Genomic DNA, 18,597 nt, shown 5'->3' on the forward strand with positions numbered 1-18,597 from the left:
ACTCGTGCGTTCTTCCTTTCGATGTTTGTTTTCCTCTGCTTCAGTCCTGGGGGGTTTCAAAATTTCTGGAGTCCGGGCATGTTTTCAGTATCCCTACACCTGATGCTTGCTTCTGTGGTGCGCCGGGCTGAATCTTTCCACGATCATAGACTGTTTTATCTGGGACTCTTATCTTTCCTAATACTGTGGTGCTGTTTCACCTTTGCTGTCTCGATTTTTAGTACGAATGGAACCAAAAAAAAAGAAAAAAAAAAAAAAAAAACCAACAAAAGGATAACTGCTTCATGGTCTCTCTTATCGCATCAAGCCGCTGGCACATGTTTCTTATATCAAGGCGGACTGGTATCCAGCTTACCATGAGTTCAACGCAGCGTTGGATTTGCTGTTAAGGTCCTTGATGTCGCCTATTTTTCGCAACCCGATGTACGATTGTTGTGTTGCCTAATCTTTCATCATGCATTTACCAGGTGTTGTCGGAATTTCAGGGCTAATGAACGCAGTGAGCAACGGGGGTTATTCGACCGAGTATCGGGTGTTCGAGTTATTTCGGTCCAACGAGCCAGCGTGACTTTCAGACACTAAGCACTCTTTGTTCTACATCAATGGTTTTATTGCATTTTCCTCCATTTGTTCTTTTCTCTATCGGGGAAAGAATTATCAGCTGTCTTTTCATCAACAGTGGCCTGTTTTCGTATATTATCCAGGTTTATAATTAGACGGCTATCCCGCAAACCATGCAAGGAAACGCTGCGCATGAGAGTCATGCTCATAACAGCTCCTCGATAATTAACGTGCTGCTGCCGAGTGAGTTATGTATAGTCTAGCTCGGGATAAATTAGTCGAATAGTTAACTAGTTAAATTATGGGGTGATGACTAATCCCCGCATGAGGCGGACGTTCGGCGAAGCAACGACATGATCCAGAGCCGTCTCAGCTTCATCTAGTGGTCTCTAGCATTCAACTCAGTCAATCCTCCTAGAAAATTCTCGCCATACTCATCTTTCCATCAAATCACCATGGATGTGGCTTCCCGGCAGTCTTTGAGACTGCTCCAGTCCTCCAACGGCCGACTTCTCGTTCCGAGCTCCCTCTCCGGTTCATCCATAGTCACAGCGAACACCTTGAACCGAGTCCGACGAAGAGATGTCTCGAGTTCAGCTCGCAGGCCTGCTCCGGAAACCTCCTTTTTAAATATGGGCCCGACCTCCCTGCAGTCTGGAGGACCAACCACATATTTTTCTAACCGTCAGACACTGCCTCTTAACACCGTGGTTCGATTCGTACCTCAGCAGACGGCATGGATAGTTGAGCGCATGGGCAAATTCCACCGGATTCTGGAACCTGGTCTTGCGATTATGATACCATTCCTCGACCGAATTGCCTACGTCAAGAGCTTAAAGGAGTCCGCGATCGAGATACCCAGTCAGAACGCCATTACCGCCGATAATGTGACGCTGGAGTTAGATGGTGTATTGTACACGCGCGTGGTTGATGCATATAAGGCTAGGTGAGTCTCTCTAGGCTCAGTATACTCCGAGATGGGTGGTGGCATTTGAATTCTTCCCCTAGCCTGTTTCGCATTGCACTGACGTAGCTAACCCCATACCTTTCTTGTTACTAGCTACGGTGTCGAGGACGCTGAGTACGCCATTTCCCAGCTCGCGCAGACGACGATGCGCTCCGAGATTGGCCAGCTTACCCTGGATCATGTCCTGAAGGAACGCGCTACGCTCAACACCAACATTACGCAAGCTATCAACGAGGCCGCTCAGAGCTGGGGTGTCGTTTGCCTGCGTTACGAGATTCGGGATATCCACGCTCCGGAAGGGGTAGTCGCAGCGATGCATCGCCAGGTTACAGCGGAGCGTTCGAAGCGGGCGGAGATCCTTGATTCTGAGGGTCAGCGCCAAAGTGCAATCAACATCGCCGAGGGTCAGAAACAGTCGGTCATCTTGGCTTCGGAAGCCATGCGTGCTGAACGGATCAATCAGGCTGCTGGTGAGGCTGAGGCTATTTTACTTAAGGCACAGGCTACCGCGAAAGGTATCGACCTTGTTGCCAAGGCCATTGAGGCTGGGCAAGAGAACGCCCACGGAGCTCTCAGCCTCAGTGTTGCAGAGAAGTACGTCGATGCATTCTCCAAGCTGGCCAAGGAAGGTACCGCTGTTGTTGTCCCTGGTAATGTTGGAGACATGGGCAACATGATTGCGCAAGCCATGGCCGTCTACGGCAAGGTCAGTCAAAGTCAGGCGCGAACTCTCGCATCGAAGGCTCTGAATGTGCAGGAGCTCGCTCAGACGGACTCGTCCAGCAGCCCCAAGGCCACTGAGCAAACGGGAGAGCGCCACGCTAGCAACGATATCTCAGAGACCTTTCAAGACGAAATCGACCAGACAAGCCAGTCGACGAAATAAAGTGAAGTGACACCAAGACGGTCCTTTACTGAAATTCGCTGCCACCTTTAGCCTTCTTGTATTCTTACCATTGGTTCTAATTTCCCCATCGGCTGCTTCACATTCTCAGCTTACGATTTCTCATATGACAACGATACTCTCCTACTATCGCCTGTAACTTTAGTCTTGCCCTTTGCCGCTGCTATGGCCGTCCATTGGATTCCTTGTGAGCCGTATCTGATTTCGCATGAGCATTGTTGTATGAGCTGCGTTTTTTAATTGTTTGACCACCAGAGAGAGAGAGAGATAGAGAGAGAGCCCTCTCTCCGGCGGTGATCTGTACATTAAATGAAAAGCGAAGTTATGCTTTACCACAAGCAATGTGTGTCTTGTTATATATGGATGTTTGCGCATTCTACGGCATCTGCTGCAATCCAGACCGTTTTAGATACGTAGTTATGTATGGCCAGGGAGCTCGGGCCACCGCCTCCCGCGCCGCCCATTCTGGAGAGATCGCGACTGAGAGTTAGAATCGAGCGCGCTCTCAACCGGACCTTTGTCCGCGTTCACTACTCCGCTAAATCCACTTCTTCCTCCTCCTTCTATTTCCACCAGGTGGACTTAATCACACTCTTCACTTTCTCTGTAACCATTCCTGCGAACTCACGAACCCATAATCCGATGAACGGAGCGCAAGATTGCTTTGCGATGCTCCATCTAAGCGGTCCATCCTATACGTCTACTTGCCTGTGATCAGACTCCGAACACGGACCTCGCCCACGACGAGCCTTAAGCGAACCTGACTTTCCTCTTGCCCCGCGACTCGAGTGACAAAGTTATTGCGATGCATATCATTAAGCCAGTCTGGCTGACACATGGGGGTATGTTTTGTGACTCTCTCTCGTCGAAGGGATTTGTTGGGCAGATTTGATTAATTATTCTCCCGGTACATCTGGCGCGGTCGGTGTCTATTGAATCGCCTTGTGCTAATCGTCTCCCTTCGGAATCATTTATCATAGGCGAGAGAAAGGACTTTGAAGTATATAGTTGCGATGTATCCCCCGATGGATCTCGCTTGGTCACAGCGGCTGGAGGTCAGTTATGGGCAATCTCTCCCCCCCCCCCTCCCGGACAAAGAGGCACTCGTGGCTCCGTGGGGTAAGCGCTGACCGATATCTTGCTTCTGCGACCTGTAGATGGATACGTTCGGATCTGGTCTACGGAGGCGATTTGCAACACGGAGGATTCACAATATGCCAGCAAACCTAAGCAGCTGGCTTCCATGAGCAACCACTCCGGTACGATTCACACAGTTCGGTTCTCACCCAACGGGAAATACTTGGCGTCGGGGGCAGATGACAAGATTGTTTGCATATATACGCTGGACGCCAACCCGCCTTCTCATGCGTCAACTTTCGGTGAGTACCTGAGCAACTTGCGATCACGATCAAGGGTTTTGGTTACTTGCAAGCTGGCTAACGGCTCGTGTTACGCTTGGTAGGATCGAACGAGGCGCCCCCCGTGGAGAATTGGCGCACTATTCGAAGGCTGATCGGCCATGACAACGACGTCCAGGATCTAGGCTGGTCATACGACTCTTCCATTCTGGTCTCCGTTGGCTTGGATTCTAAGGTCGTGGTTTGGTCCGGACACACATTTGAGAAGCTCAAGACCCTGTCAATCCACCAGAGCCATGTCAAGGGAATCACGTTCGACCCCGCAAACAAATATTTCGCTACAGCGAGCGACGATCGCACGGTTCGCATTTTCCGATTTACGTCGCCTGCTCCTAATTCCACCGCCCACGACCAAATGAACAACTTCATTCTCGAAACTACCATTACCGCGCCATTCTCAAACTCGCCCCTGACTGCATATTTCCGACGGTGCTCGTGGTCTCCAGATGGCATGCATATTGCGGCCGCGAATGCGGTTAACGGGCCTGTCAGCTCTGTCGCGATCATCAACCGGGGATCCTGGGATGGTGATATAAATCTCATCGGGCACGAAGCTCCTGTCGAGGTATGCGCCTTTTCCCCGCGACTCTACTCCACGCAGCCAATCGATAAGCAAGCCGTGGATGGCCAAGGTCATGCGTCCGTGACCGTGATTGCTTGCGCAGGTGGGGATAAGTCCCTCAGCATCTGGATCACTAGCAATCCCAGACCTATTGTGGTAGCGCAAGAGCTGGCCGCCAAGTCAATATCTGACTTGGCCTGGAGTCCGGACGGAAAGTGCCTCTATGCAACGGCGCTCGACGGCACCATTCTTGTTGTCCGCTTCGAAGACGGCGATCTCGGATATGCCATGGAAATGGAAGAGAATGAGAAGTCACTCACCAAGTTTGGCACGAATCGTCGAGGTGCGGGTATTGCAGAGACTACGGATGGTCTGCTGCTCGAGGAGAAGAGCAAGGCGGGGGAAATCAAGGGCGTCGAAGGCCGCATGGGCGCTCTAATGGGTGACGATCACACAGCAGCAGAGACTACGACCAACGGCAAATCGACCCAGCCACAGTCGAACGGCGTCACTACAACTTCGGCCCCATCACCCGCTGCGGATGCACAGAAGGCTCAGCCCAATGGGACAGCAGCGACACCGGCGGCACCAGAGCCTGAGAAACCCGACCCTTATCAGGCAAAACTCGAGAGGTTGAAGCAGCGTCCAACATACACGAAGGACGGGAGGAAGCGGATAGCTCCTCTGTTGGTGTCTGGAGCTGGAGCCGCGGAATCATCACTCCCACAGTCCCGATTGATGGCATCAGTTAGCAGTCAAGTCAAGGCTGATACTCCACAATCAATCATCGATCTCTCAAAGCCTTTCGATGGACTACCCAAGGGAGGACTTGCAGGGCTATTAATTGGGAACAAGCGGAAGCTCGCGCAACTTGAGGGCGACGAGGATGGACAAGTCGAAAAGCGGGTGGCCGTGGCGAGTCAAAATGGGGCAACCGCTATTCTGGCCCACACGCCTGATGGTCTGCTACCTGCGCAGTCACAGCCTAGCCCAGAAGGTCAACAACAGACACCGGAGTATATACGACCCGCAGTTACAAATCCTTGCATGGCCATCAGTCAGCTTCGGTTGGCTGTGCCCAAAGTTCGAAGTCAGATACTGCGGGCCATTGACCCCACGGGCAAACCGACGGAGCCTCCGGGCACCTCGAGCGAGTCGAGCAAATCGCGAGCCGATGTCATCTTCGAAGCTCGCAACCCTTCGCCAGCAAGCTTGACTGGACGTGTGGTTGACCGCGAACCAGTTCGACTTACTCTGTTCCGTGGCGAGCAGCCATTGTGGCAGGACTTCCTCCCGCGGCCTGTTTTGCTGGTGACCGGTAATCAGAGCATGTGGGCTGCAGCCTGTGAAGAAGGGTCTGTATACATCTGGACTCCAGCTGGGCGTCGCCTGGTTAGTGCTTTAGTCCTGGAAGCGCAGCCCGTGATCCTGGAGTGCAACGGTCCATGGATTCTCTGTATTACGGCTGTAGGCATGTGCTACGTCTGGAATGTGAAGCACCTCTCCTCACCTCATCCGCCTATCTCCCTCCAACCGGTGCTCGACGCGGCCATCCACACCCTGGGTCCCCATCCCACGACTGCTCCTGCAATCACCAATGCTCGTATCAACTCGGAAGGCCGGATCGTGGTTGCACTGACGAACGGCGAAGGATACTCCTACTCCCCGTCTATGTACACCTGGCAGCGGATCTCGGAGTCCTGGTGGGCGGTGGGCAGTCAGTACTGGAACACTACGGAGGCCCCCGTGGGCAACCTCCAATCGGCGGACGCGCAGCAGGACAAGGCCGCCAAGGCAGCAGTGTCCGCTGGTATTATACCGTTCTTGGAACGCAACACAACAAATGAGACGTTGCTGCGGGGTCGTGCGTATTTCCTGCAGCGGTTGATCAAGGTGTTACTGTCGCGCGAGGGTTACGAAAGCTTTGAGTCCAGCGTATCCATCGCCCACCTGGAGAACCGAGTGGCTGCCGCCCTGTCTCTGGGGGCGAAGGATGAATTCCGTCTCTACCTCTCCATGTACGCCAAGCGTCTAGGCGCGGAAGGGTTGAAGATGAAGGTCGAGGAGCTCTTGAAAGGGCTGATCGGCGGTCTCTTCGAGGAAGACGACACTGGTAGCGTTCGGCGTCTCCAGGACAATGAACAAGAGGATCGGAATTGGCGCGAGAGCTCGGAGACGCTCTGTGGCTGGCCACGCGAAGTGTTGCTCAAGGAAGTGATCTTAGCACTGGGTAAGTGTTGGTTCTTATCTGCTATGTGGGCTTGTTTGATTGCTAACTGGATGGGTTGTGCTAGGCAAACATCGGGATCTTCAGCGAGTGACGGTGCCATATGCCAAACTGCTGGGTATGGTGGACAACGAGTCGGAAGTGGGCGATGCCATGGAGACGTGAAGGGTCCTTGCTGCAGGGTTCCACCGACCATTTGCGTTTGGCGTTTAGCTGGCGTTGCGTAGTCAAATTTCCAACCATACCGCACGGGGACGGATGGATGTATGCATGTCGGGGTTTTTCTTTTTTTCTTTTTTTTTTTTTTTTTTTTTTTTTTTTTTTTTTTTTTTTTTGGGGGTTTTTTTTTTTTTTTTTTTTTTTTTTTTTTTTTTTTTTTTTTTTTGTTTTGGCTGGAAGGGTCTTCTATCCTTTTTTATTTCTTCAAGCATTATACGGAGCATGCTTGTGATACTTTGTACTATATTTCCAATCTTAACTTGGGCCATGGTCAAGAAGGGTTCGTTGTTGACAGTAAATTAACGTGCAGCAGTGCCTCTGTAGGATGACAGCCGTGAATTATGTAAGACAGGGCTGGCAAGTCATGTGGGCGGTGAGCGGGGAAGAGGGAGCGCGCAGGGCCAGTCAACGCCTCCACCGCACACAAAGAAAGCGTCATCATCATCTATTAAGTTAAGTTTACTTTCCTAGCTACTCGACTCTCGACTCTATCTTCTCATCTGCATGATCCTGAACCAATTGGGTCTGGAAAACTCTTTTCTTTTCAAACTACGGAGTACCTCACGACTACGGAGTAGTAGGTAGTATCTATTTCCCTCCTCCTCCCTCCTCAACTACTCATCATAAATCCGCCCACAGCAACACAGCTGGTGGGCATCGTCATCACGTCTCCTTCACAGCCGGGCGTCCTGCTGTTACTTTCACTCCGCTTCCATCGCTCCGCAGCTGGTCCTGCTTTGGCCTCGCGCCTGATCCAATCTCAGTCTCTGTTCCTTAACCCCTCCTCCTCTTCCGTCTCTTTTACTTCCACTTCCCCCTCCCCCTCCTCTTCTTTCTTCCCCTCCTTCTCTTCCCGCCGGTCCTACTCCAGCAAGAAGAAGAAATCCTCCAAAATGCCCCCCAAGAAGGCTGTTGTGCAAGAGAAGGTCCTGTTGGGCCGCCCAGGAAATAACCTGAAGAGTGGTATCGTATGTGAGCATTGACCCCACCGAACTATTAATTTTTCCTCTTTTTTTTTCTTTTTTTCCCTCCCCTTCCTCTGCCTGCGCTGCCCCTCCCTCTAATTCCAGCAAACCCAACAAAGCCAGCCTCCCGAATTTTTTTTATCCGTTCCCTTTCTCTTACCCTATTTAATCTCGCTTCCCCTGCACATACTCTTTTCTTTTTCCCCTCTTCCCTTTCTTCCTCCCACCACCATCATTCCCACACACCATTGTAGGAATTCAGGAACACAAGATGGTTTAACATCCTTCTAGGTTGGTCTGGCCAATGTCGGCAAGTCCACTCTTTTCCAGGCTATCACGAAGTCCACGCTGGGTAACCCCGCCAACTTCCCCTATGCCACCATCGACCCCGAAGAGGCTCGTGTCATTGTCCCCGATGACCGCTTCGACTGGCTGTGCGAGCACTACAAGCCCAAGTCGCAGGTGCCTGCCAACTTGACCGTGTATGATATTGCCGGTCTGACCCGCGGTGCCTCCACTGGTGCTGGTCTCGGTAACTCGTTCTTGTCCCACATCCGTGCTGTCGATGCCATCTTCCAGGTGGTGCGCTGCTTCGACGATGCGGAGATCATCCACGTCGAGGGTGACGTCGACCCCGTCCGTGACTTGAACATCATCAGCGAGGAGCTGCGCGTCAAGGATATTGAGTTCGTCGAGAAGGCTCTCGAGGCTCTCCAGAAGCAGACTAAGCGTGGTGGTCAGACTCTGGAGATGAAGAAGCTGCGCGAGGAGGAGGGCACTGTTGCCAAGGTCCTCGAGTGGCTGCGCGAGGGTAAGGACGTGAGAAAGGGCGAATGGGGCCCCAAGGAGGTACGTCCTATATCTTTTCTTCCCCTTTTCTTCATATTGTGTTTCTCTACCCCTTTTATGATGAATAAGAGCACTGCTCGAATATAACCCAGCTCGTCGAATGGCCTCAATTACATAACAACGCAGAGGCCATGTTGAGATAAAATCCCATCTGATATTCTTACCTTCTATCACTGTTTCGCTGTTGAAAACCAGTTTTGCTTGATGGAATGGAGCGCTAATCAAAACGCGCAATAGGTCGAGACCATCAACCCTCTCATGTTGCTGACGGCTAAGCCCGTCGTCTACTTGGTTAACCTGAGTGAGAAGGACTACATCCGCCAGAAGAACAAGTACCTGCCTAAGGTGTTCGAGTGGATCAAGACCAACTCTACGGGTGACCCCCTGATCCCCATCTCTGTCTCCTTCGAGGAGCGCCTGACCCGCTTTGAGGACGAGGCTGCCGCCCTCGAGGAGTGCAAGAGCCTGAACACCAAGTCCGCGCTGCCCAAGGTGATCACCACCATGCGTCAGTCATTGAACTTGGCCAGTTTCTTCACCACCGGTGTCGACGAGGTCCGCCAATGGACCATTCGCAAGGGCATCAAGGCCCCTGCCGCGGCTGGTGTCATCCACACCGACTTTGAGAAGACCTTCATCCAGGCCATCGTGTACAATTACTCGACCCTGCGTGAGTACGGCGACGAAGCCGCCGTTAAGGCCGCCGGCAAGATCATGACCAAGGGCAAGGATTACGTCGTCGAGGACGGTGATATTCTGCTGATCAAGGCCGGTGCTGCTCGCAGCTAGATGTAGGTTAAAATGACTAGCAATTAAAAATCAATTGTCGTGCTATTCTCTTTTGATACGTATGTCAGCTAGTAGATGCCATGGTCCCACTGTTTCCATTGGTTCCTTGTAGAAGTAACAGCTGCTCTAGAACGTCGCCGGCTCCCGAATAATGTGCTTTCATGTATAAGTCTTTTCTTTGCTCAACGGAACATCATTCATTTATGGCATTGAAGATGTCATGCACTTATTGTACATGATACCTTTCCAACTGAGCCGTGGCTTCAATGTTCTTTTGTATATTATATCACTCGCAACCATGACAGGAAAAGATTTCTCGACATAGCTGAAGGCCGCATTTGCTAATAAGACGCACATTTCCCTGCCAATTTACCTAGAAGCAACCTTGTAAACACTAGTTATAGCAGTCTAGTCGTCGACTGACGGAGAGTATGCGGACACGTGACCGGGCGGTTTCCCCGCAGGAGGGATTGCAGATTGCAGATTGCAGATAATGCCTCCTCCTCCATCTCCGAAACAACCAACAAATTCCTGGTGGTCAGTCCAGTATCAGGCACCATGTTCAAGAAAGAGTAAGTTTACCGTCTAGTTATTCTTACTGATGTATTCCCTTGCATCCATACCCACACCATTCCCAGCAAGGAAGAACATCCCGAACAGAGAAACATCTACCCCGCCTACCTCTTTGCTTCCTGACTCTTCAGAAGCTATCTACCAATTGTCCCTCTTGCCGCCCCTCTACCTGTCTAGCAGTATTACCGGCAACTTTTCTCCACCCAAGAGTACATCCTGCTGACAAAATCAACGGAATACAGAATCCCCCCGAGCAACCGCTCAAAAGTCAAATCCTCTGTGCAGCGCGCCCTCCGCCAACGCTTCCTAGAAACCTACCCTGGCTTCGAACCCTACATCGAGGAGGTCCTCCCCAAGAAAGCCCAGCTGGATGCTGTGAAGCTGTACGCACCCCAGTCCAATTCCAGTCCCAGTCTTAGTCCCAGTCCAAGACTCCAACCCATCACCCCCTCACCCTCCCTTCCTCATCCCCCAACCATGCTTTCTCTCTCTCTCTCTCTCTCTCTCTCTCCCATACTAATAATCAACCACAAACAAAAAAAACAGCCCCGAAAGAGCAACCCTCTACTCCATCGACAATACCCCTCTCTTCTTCCAACCCCTCGACGGCCCCCCGATTCCGCACCTGAAGCTTATCCACGCCTACCCGGACGCCCTGCCGACCGTGCAGATCGACCGCGGCGCGATTCGGTTCGTGCTGTCGGGTGCGGCGCTCATGGCGCCCGGGTTGACCTCCGCCGGGGGTCGGTTACCGCCCGCCGAGCAGGCGGTCGAGGCCGGCCAGGTGGTGGCCGTCAAGGCGGAGGGCAAGGAGACGGTTTGTCTGGTTGGAGTGTTGAAGGTCGGGACGGAGGAGATTAAGGCCAAGGGAAAGGGGGTGGTGTTGGATGAGGGGCATTATCTTGGGGATGGGCTTTGGAGGATGAGTTTGGATTAAAATCGATGATTGATTCTGTGGTGGGTGTTGGTGAAGTAGTATGTGCGTTCTTGTATAGCACAGGAAGGGGGGGGTTTGGTTTGGTTATGGTCACAGGTGTGGAGCTGGGATAGGGAAGTTGGTGGGTGAAGAAAGCCCTCCGGTGAACTAGTACTATCTTCTTGGTTTGGTTGGTTTTATCTGCTTAGTACTCGTCTTGATACCATTGCTTAGCAAGCTTAATGGATTGTATTGATTTTAACTGCCATGTTCATCCCCACTCTTGTATGTGCACGGATTTTTAAAAGGCTCAAGCAAGTACGCAAGCAAGCATTATATATTACTTCTCAAATCACTCTAACTCGGGAGGACGCGGTGACAGCGGCGACGTCGGCGACAACGAGGACCACGACGGCGTTCGCATCGCCAGCCCCAGCCCCTTCACGCTCGTGCTCGACCCATTCATCCCCATCCCCGGCAGCCCTCCGTCCCTCAGGCCGGCGCGGCTCACCGCCCGTTGCAACATCTCCCCCGTCTCATCCAACGCAATCAGGAACCGCGCCAGTTCCGCGCACAGATCCCAGTCGCTCTTCTTCGATGCCAGGTACATCAGCCGGACCACGTAGTCCTCGATCGGCGCGTCGTGGTCGTCCGCGTCGTCCTCAAACGCCTGCAGCACCAGGAGATAGCCCACGGCCGTCTTGAGCGACCCGAGCTTGAGAGCCTGCTCGAATAGGTCTTTCGGCGAGGGAAGATATGTGAACAAGGTGCGCCACGAGCGCAGCTCCGTCTTGCGGGTGCATTGCACGACAACATCCAGATACACCTTGGTCGGCAGCGATGCTTGTAGGAACGAAATCACGATCGGCAGCAGCGGTTCGTGTTTCGGTGCCGAGTCGTCAATCTTGCTATCCTTGCTTTGATTATCGACCTCATCGTCCAACACGTGGTGAAGAAGGATTTCGAGTGCATGCGGGAAGTAGGATAAATGGGAGAAATGCTGACACAATGACAGCGCGGCAGGCATGTCCCCTTGTGTCAGGCTATGTTGCAGGAAGTACGGCAGGAAGAGATGTGTCTGTAAAAGTCAGTGCTGCACCAATAAATTTTCCAGCAGAAGAGAGATACTTACACGAATGGCGAATTTGAGCACGGAAAATGTGACATCGCGCCGCTGGGTCATCTCCGCTTCTACACCAAGCACAATTCCCTTGTTTAGAAGGACGGACAGCGGGTAAAAGTCCAGAGGCACTTCAAGTGGTCTGGATACACCTTCCCGCTGTAGGACATCCTGTACATCGCCCCATGCAAGGAGCTCTTTCCCACAAAATGTCCACAGCGAATCCCTTAAGGAGAAGTCACTGCGATACATATTCAAGGCCATCTCGGCCGACGGACTGGCCGGAAGAGACTCGTCGACGGGAGCGAAGTTAAACGACAATTGATCTCGCATCAGGATATAGTACTCCACGTCATGGGATACCACTCGCATGTCGTATTTCAGTTCGCCACTCTCCGAGAACGATGGCTGCAGCAGGACTAAGTTGCCATCGACCAAGAGAAGCACAGATGCCACCTTGACATCCTGGGATGGGTCGCCATTCCCTGCCTTCTTGTCAGGTTCTGCACTCAGAAGGGTGTGGGCTCACTTACGCATCTGGTCCTCAGGCAAAATCCAACTGATTGCCCGGACCCGGGTCGGCGCGCGCACAATCCCATGAAATGCTATCTGCCCCACGGGCACCAACGTTATTCGGGAGTGAGCTGAATTAATGATATAGTGATAAAGGATATTATCGTAGGTATAAACGAGCAAAGAGTCCTCGCCCGATGCGCCGACAAAGACCACGGGCGAAGGTAGGTATTCTATGTGTAGGATGGATTGATTGTTGAGTGGCAGTTCTCGCGAGTACAGTCGCAGCTGTGCAATCGGTCAGTGAGGCCATGAGTGGATCTTAGTAGTAGTGCACTTACCTCGTAAGATCCATCATTGTCAATGGCGGCAATGAGGATGTGTCCGTACCAGCACATGCCGCCTCGTACCGCAAAAGAGTTCTCTATTTTAGGATCTTCAAACACTTTCCAACGGCCACTGTTGACACTGTAATGCGCAAGCCCTCGTCTGCCCGCGATGGCAACGTATTTCCCATCCTGCGAGACAACGCTCGAGCGTATTGGCCACTGCGAATGAAGGTAACTCGGGGGATATTGGGCATGATGCCATAGCGAGTCCTTCCCCGAGATAGTCATCAGGTCCGGTAGATCGTGGCCACGATAGAGGATGACTTCGGTCCCAGTCTGCAGCAAACCCCTAGCAAGATTCGCAGAGGAATAACAACCCGTGAGAGCGCTCCGTGCTGTTTCCAGAATCCACAAGCAACGATCATTACGGCCTGTAAGGATGATTTCAGAACCACCACCAATCCAACAACCATATGAGGTGCCCGTCACCCAGTTCTCGCCGTTCGAGTCGGCAAGAGACCGGTCTGCCGTAAAGCTGCTCTCTCCGGACTTTCCGAAAACGCTCCAGGTTGTCCAACCATGCTCATAACCGGCGAACAGGCAATACCCGTCCGGAGAATAGCTCATAAACGTAACGCTACCCGTAGTGGCTGGTGAGGCCGGGAGCTGCAGCTTGTGCGACAGAGGAACATTGCCCAGGTAGTCCTTGGCTGTGTAGACTAGGATCTCTCCGTTGGCGCAGCTCACCGTAAGGAGAGAAAATCGTGCATTGACGACAACCTTGACGGCTTTCTCGCCATCATCCTTGGGATCATGAAAGCAATGGCCATGAAACAGCTTTTTGGAGTCCTCCGAGTCCTCCGCAACTCGTTGTACAGCGTACGCTTGCCCTTCGCTGGTGACCCAGATTAACAGGTTGATAGCACGATCATACACCATATCTGTGATTGAAGTGCGCTTTGAGATCCCCAGGATCCGGCTAAGAAGCTCCGACTTGGTCTGCGAGCCGTCCGCATCCGGGTTCCAACGAATGCATTGAATCGCCGCAGGCTTGACAGTCGCGACAACGAGCTCATTGTCGAGTGCAAGAGCTTTCGCAATCCCTGATTCTATCTTGATTGCCATCCGGAATAAAACACTGACATCTCGAATTCCAGTGGCTTCCTCTTCTGCGGCCAAGCGTGCGAGCGTCTGGCGGCGGGTCGAAGTAGACTGTTCGAAATATTGCTGATATACACGGCTATTAGGGCTGACAGCGATTGTATAGGTAAGAAGATATCCATTGAATGTCTGCACAACAAGTATATTTGAGTCGGGATGCATCAATAGGGCCACATTAGGGCCATAGTTCTCCAGCGACGAGGCGGACCGAGCAACGGCAGCAACAACGGCGGTAGGCTGTATTGGCCGTCAACATGCGCGCTTCAACCCATGACATCATATATATTGCCTGACTCACTCTTGTCTGCCAGAGAGCGATCGATGATCGTGTCATCGTCGCAAACATGTAACCACTCCGGGAAACGCAAAGGCCGGTGAGAGGCTCATCCGCCCACGCCGTCTCCGTGACGGCCGCTTTGCTGCGGGCATTATCGATATTAAGGGCCTCCTCCTGTTCCAGGGAGCTGTCGTAGTTCAGAGATTCATCGTCGTCGGATGCGAGGACTGGAATTCCAGGGCCATTGATCGCATAGACCCGGGGGACTCCATAGGGCCAGTACATGGCTCGGTGCAGGCGCGAGGGTCACGGAGTAGAGCAGCTTCACATCGAGTCATCTTCGATGGACGCTGGACTGTTAGATCGGCGGACTCGAGACAGAGGAGATCCCGGAACTGCCGACCATGTCCATCCAAGTAAACGTCCCAACAGCGCTGGAAATTGATGAATTGGGGAAACCGGAAGTTAATACCTTATGGGTTGGATGTCAATCCGTCGCGAGCACGGGGGCTGTCACGTGCAGAGAAGCTCCGGGAGCAAACAAACCAAACTGAACAAAACGCCCCCCGCATCCATCCCAAAATATCCCCCCCCTCCCCGCGACGCTTTTGGCCAGCAAGTCAATAACTGATCCCTCTTCGCTTTGATACCCAATTTGTTCAGATCATGGTAGGTGGACTCATTTAGTGTTTAAAGCCGCATGTACCCTTACCTTCTTACAGGTCAACCTCTGACGTGTCTCATCAACTAGGCTCCCACTGAGTCCAAGAAGCGCTTGGCGCTTGCTATCATCGATTTCTTGGGTGCCAGCTTGAAGGATGGCACCCTCGGTGCCGATGACGCCGAGTCCATCGAGATCGCTCAGTCTTGTATCGCGGATACCTTCAAGGTCGACCCCACTGATGAGGCTGCTGTGAAGGATGCTCTCGGTGGACAGTCCCTGGCCAGCATCTACAGCGTTTATGAGAAGCTGCGGACCAAGCCCGCCGCCGGCGGTGCTGCTAAGGAGGAGAAGCCCCAGACCGGCGCTCCCACCCCGGAATCCGACAAGCTGAAGTCGGAAGGCAACGCTGCCATGGCCCGTAAGGACTACGCCGGCGCGATTGACTTGTACACCCAGGCTCTGGCCATCGCCCCCTCCAACCCCATCTACCTCTCCAACCGGGCTGCTGCCTATTCCGCCGCCGGACAGCACGAGAAGGCGGTTGAGGATGCCGAGCTTGCCACCGCTGTGGACCCTAAGTACTCCAAGGCCTGGAGCCGTCTGGGTCTGGCTCGTTTTGACCTGGCCGACTACTACGGCGCCCAGGAGGCCTACGAGAAGGGCATCGAGGCTGAGGGCAACGGTGGCAGCGAGGCTATGAAGCGGGGCCTGGAGACCACCAAGAGAAAGATCGAGGAGTCGAAGCGCGGTGGAGAGGCCCCTTCTGACGCCGTCGATGATGCTGCTGGCGCATCTCGTGGTGCTGGTGGTATGCCCGATCTCTCGTCCCTCGCTAGCATGCTTGGAGGTGGTGGCGGCGGCCGCGGCGGCGGCATGCCCGATCTCAGCTCCATCATGAGCAACCCCATGTTCGCCAGCATGGCCCAGAACTTGATGAGCAATCCCGATGCGCTTAACAACCTCATGAGCAACCCCCAGCTGAGACAGATGGCTGAAAATTTCGGCCGCGGAGGTGGCATGCCCGACATGTCTTCGTTGATGAGTGACCCAAGCATCGCCGAAATGTAAGTGCTCCCTGGACTTTGAAAGCAATCGGAAACAGTACTAATATCTTGATTTAGGGCCCGGAACATGATGGGTGGCGGTGCTGGACGGGGAAGCCAGTAATGACTTGATTCATCCATCGTCTGATGCCCGTGCAATCTTTTTTTTCCCACTTCTCAAATAATATTTTCGTTATCATAAGCAATTATCTCGGCTGCATTTAGCTTCCTTCCTGTCACCATCTTCAAGACATTCCTGTTCTCATGTAGAAAAGACACAACAAGCACTTATAAACTAAAATAAACTAACAAAGCCTGGTTTTGACTAGGACGTATAGTATATCTTTCACGTTATATTCACAAGCTCTTTGAATGAGCCTTGACTAGCGATTCAACGACACGAGGTCATCAAGCCCGAAAGGTTGGGAACCTTCACTCGGGAAAAGACCATCTCAGGTGGAACCTGGCCAAGAGAAATAGAAACTGAGCTAAATGAGGAGGCAGATGCAACAAATATCATCAGATGAGTGGAGGGTGAAATTGCCAAACAATACACAAAACACAGGACGCCGCGAAACGCCGAAGCAAACAAGCAGACCGCACCTCTTGTGCCCATTCAAGGGCTCTCTGACACGATTAGTCTCGAATCAAGGAGATAACAAGCTTGCCAGCATCTTGTTTGTTATGAAACGGCCAACAGTAGAGGAGCTTTGCGAAATAGAACAAGTTACTATCAGGGGCAGTTCATGAAGCGCCAGTTCCGCCTGGTCTCTATTTAGAAGGTCAATATTGTACAGTCGGATATGATATCAAAACATAGGTGAGAAGAATAGAAAAGAGATTCATGGCCCGATAATCAGGATGCTGGAAATATCGTTGAGAAAGGAGAAGAGTTTGCGCCAGGGGGGTAGTCAGTTGAAGACTTAAATGTAGTCACGAGCAGCCTTCTGCAGCTCGATCAATCTCCAGCCACGAGTCTCCGGGTTGTTGACATCCTCGGGTATCCGGGTGAGACCGATGGCGTAAGTGACCAATTGAACCTTGTCTTCCATACCGGCGGCGAGTTCGCCAGACTTCACGTTCTTGTAGACGTGGACTTCCTGCGTACGGCAGGTCACAACGAACACGGGAATGTCACCCGGGTCCAACATGCGGGCGTGAGAGACGTCAACTCCACGAATGTCCAAGATACGACCGTCGGACTTGAGTCCGAGAGTGGTGTACTGCTGGGCTAGTGCAGCGTAAACATTGAATTGGGCTTCCGAAAGCCAGAGTTTGAGGGTTTCGACATCGCCCTTGACGTAGGCGTCAAGCACCTCAGGCAAAATATATTCGCGCATCTCCCTCAGGAATGACTCCATCTGAAAGTTGGGGTCCATCTCGCGGAACTTCTTGATGACCTGGGCCGTCTCATTCTCGGCGAAGAAACCGGCGACACGATCCGAAATGCTGCGTGCGGTAGTGATGAGGGGGTTTTCCGACTCGTCGTAGGTGTTTTTCAAGCTAAAGAGCTTCTGCATCATGGGGTTTGAGTCCTTGAAATCACGCCATGACTCCTTCCAAGCAGCGTCCTTGTGAAGTGTGACATTGGTACCGGCGCTAAAAAAGCACACCTGTTAGATGAGGACGTATTGGGACTAGCTGTTTGACTCACTTGGGATCCTCCACCATCGGCTCGAGGCGTCGACCAGCCTTCGCCTCCATCTCTTCGCGCAGCTTTCTCTGCTTCCGACGCTCCTCCTTCTCAATCCAACCGCCGTAACGAGAGCTGCTACCGTCATCGATGGCGTTCTTCACGCCTCCAACAGCGGTCTTGTATGCCTCAGTCTCGCGAACAGGTCTCGTTACCTTCTCGATACCGGAACCAGTAGCGGTGACACCCTTTCGCAGACCCTTGACTACAGGCGTGTTCCAGGTCCACTGAGCGCTCTTGCCAATAGCCTTGCCGGTGTGCTTCAAAGCGGTAGAAGTCTTGGACGTCGCGGCCCCGGAGGCAGCTTCGTAAGCGGCACGAGCCCGCTTGACGTTCTCGTTCTCGGTGAATTGGTGTGCGGAGGACGCGAGGGCCTTCGTCGACTCATTCCATTCTTTCGAGGCTTTGAATTCGGTTTGGAGGGTCTCCCTGAAAACTTGCCAGGGAGTCTTGTCGCCATGGGGAGGGGGGGGAGGGGCATCTTTCTTCTCGTCGTCCTTTTGTTCTTCACTCTTTTCTTCCTTTGATTCCTCTGACTGCTTCTCCTTCTCTTGCTGTTGCTGTTGCTGTTGCTGCTGCTGCTGTCTGAGAGGGGTGGCAACATGGAAGGATCTCGTCAGTGGGAGCGCGGCGTAGGGCGAGAGGAGGTGAGAAACAGGGAGTGTAGTGCGCTGCTGATTCAGAGAAAGTGTGTTTCGTGCTGCGGTCGAGGTCGAATACGAATAAGTCTGCACCAACGAGTGCTGGCTGTAAGCAGTCTTCAGGCTCGGGACATAAGTCCGTAGAGTGGCCGCCCGCGCGGTGGCCGACATTTTGGTAGCGGAGATCATGCTATACAAGAGATAGA

At 52.7% G+C, this 18,597-nt stretch overlaps 6 protein-coding genes across 6 annotated transcripts; 4 read left to right on the top strand and 2 right to left on the bottom strand.

The window, feature by feature from the left end:
- The first annotated feature begins 943 nt into the window (after positions 1–943).
- On the top strand, positions 944–2,786 carry BP01DRAFT_317166 (SPFH domain-containing protein). Its single transcript, XM_025572605.1, has 2 exons — positions 944–1,507; positions 1,622–2,786. The coding sequence occupies exons 1-2, from the start codon at positions 1,017–1,019 to the stop codon at positions 2,412–2,414; spliced, it is 1,284 nt and encodes a 427-aa protein (XP_025432161.1). The 5' UTR covers positions 944–1,016; the 3' UTR covers positions 2,415–2,786.
- A 389-nt stretch (positions 2,787–3,175) lies between these two features.
- hir1 (putative histone transcription regulator Hir1) lies at positions 3,176–6,918 on the top strand. The gene is made up of 5 exons (XM_025579120.1): positions 3,176–3,274; positions 3,413–3,487; positions 3,590–3,811; positions 3,895–6,642; positions 6,707–6,918. Exons 1-5 carry the CDS (start codon positions 3,238–3,240, stop codon positions 6,802–6,804), a joined length of 3,180 nt encoding a protein of 1,059 aa, XP_025432162.1. The 5' UTR covers positions 3,176–3,237; the 3' UTR covers positions 6,805–6,918.
- Positions 6,919–7,311: 393 nt separating this feature from the next.
- On the top strand, positions 7,312–9,503 carry BP01DRAFT_355844 (YchF/Obg family ATPase). The gene is made up of 3 exons (XM_025574795.1): positions 7,312–7,826; positions 8,115–8,672; positions 8,910–9,503. The coding sequence occupies exons 1-3, from the start codon at positions 7,752–7,754 to the stop codon at positions 9,459–9,461; spliced, it is 1,185 nt and encodes a 394-aa protein (XP_025432163.1). The 5' UTR covers positions 7,312–7,751; the 3' UTR covers positions 9,462–9,503.
- A 1,595-nt stretch (positions 9,504–11,098) lies between these two features.
- BP01DRAFT_25115 (RIC1-domain-containing protein) lies at positions 11,099–14,812 on the bottom strand. Its single transcript, XM_025571286.1, has 5 exons — positions 14,372–14,812; positions 12,925–14,310; positions 12,604–12,871; positions 12,083–12,555; positions 11,099–12,028 (listed from the first exon to the last, which is right to left on the bottom strand). Exons 1-5 carry the CDS (start codon positions 14,633–14,635, stop codon positions 11,303–11,305), a joined length of 3,117 nt encoding a protein of 1,038 aa, XP_025432164.1. The 5' UTR covers positions 14,636–14,812; the 3' UTR covers positions 11,099–11,302.
- A 136-nt stretch (positions 14,813–14,948) lies between these two features.
- On the top strand, positions 14,949–16,365 carry BP01DRAFT_25129 (putative Hsc70 cochaperone (SGT)). Its single transcript, XM_025571287.1, has 3 exons — positions 14,949–15,019; positions 15,073–16,078; positions 16,136–16,365. The coding sequence occupies exons 2-3, from the start codon at positions 15,426–15,428 to the stop codon at positions 16,179–16,181; spliced, it is 699 nt and encodes a 232-aa protein (XP_025432165.1). The 5' UTR covers positions 14,949–15,019; positions 15,073–15,425; the 3' UTR covers positions 16,182–16,365.
- Positions 16,366–16,980: 615 nt separating this feature from the next.
- tim44 (protein translocase subunit TIM44) lies at positions 16,981–18,580 on the bottom strand (the record flags this gene model as incomplete). Its single annotated transcript, XM_025573328.1, has 2 exons — positions 16,981–17,656; positions 17,712–18,580. The coding sequence occupies 2 exons, from the start codon at positions 18,578–18,580 to the stop codon at positions 16,981–16,983; spliced, it is 1,545 nt and encodes a 514-aa protein (XP_025432166.1).
- Between the last annotated feature and the right edge of the window lie 17 nt (positions 18,581–18,597).

This window comes from Aspergillus saccharolyticus (assembly GCF_003184585.1).
Source record: "Aspergillus saccharolyticus JOP 1030-1 unplaced genomic scaffold BP01scaffold_11, whole genome shotgun sequence".
In the NCBI taxonomy this organism is placed as follows: domain Eukaryota; kingdom Fungi; phylum Ascomycota; class Eurotiomycetes; order Eurotiales; family Aspergillaceae; genus Aspergillus; species Aspergillus saccharolyticus.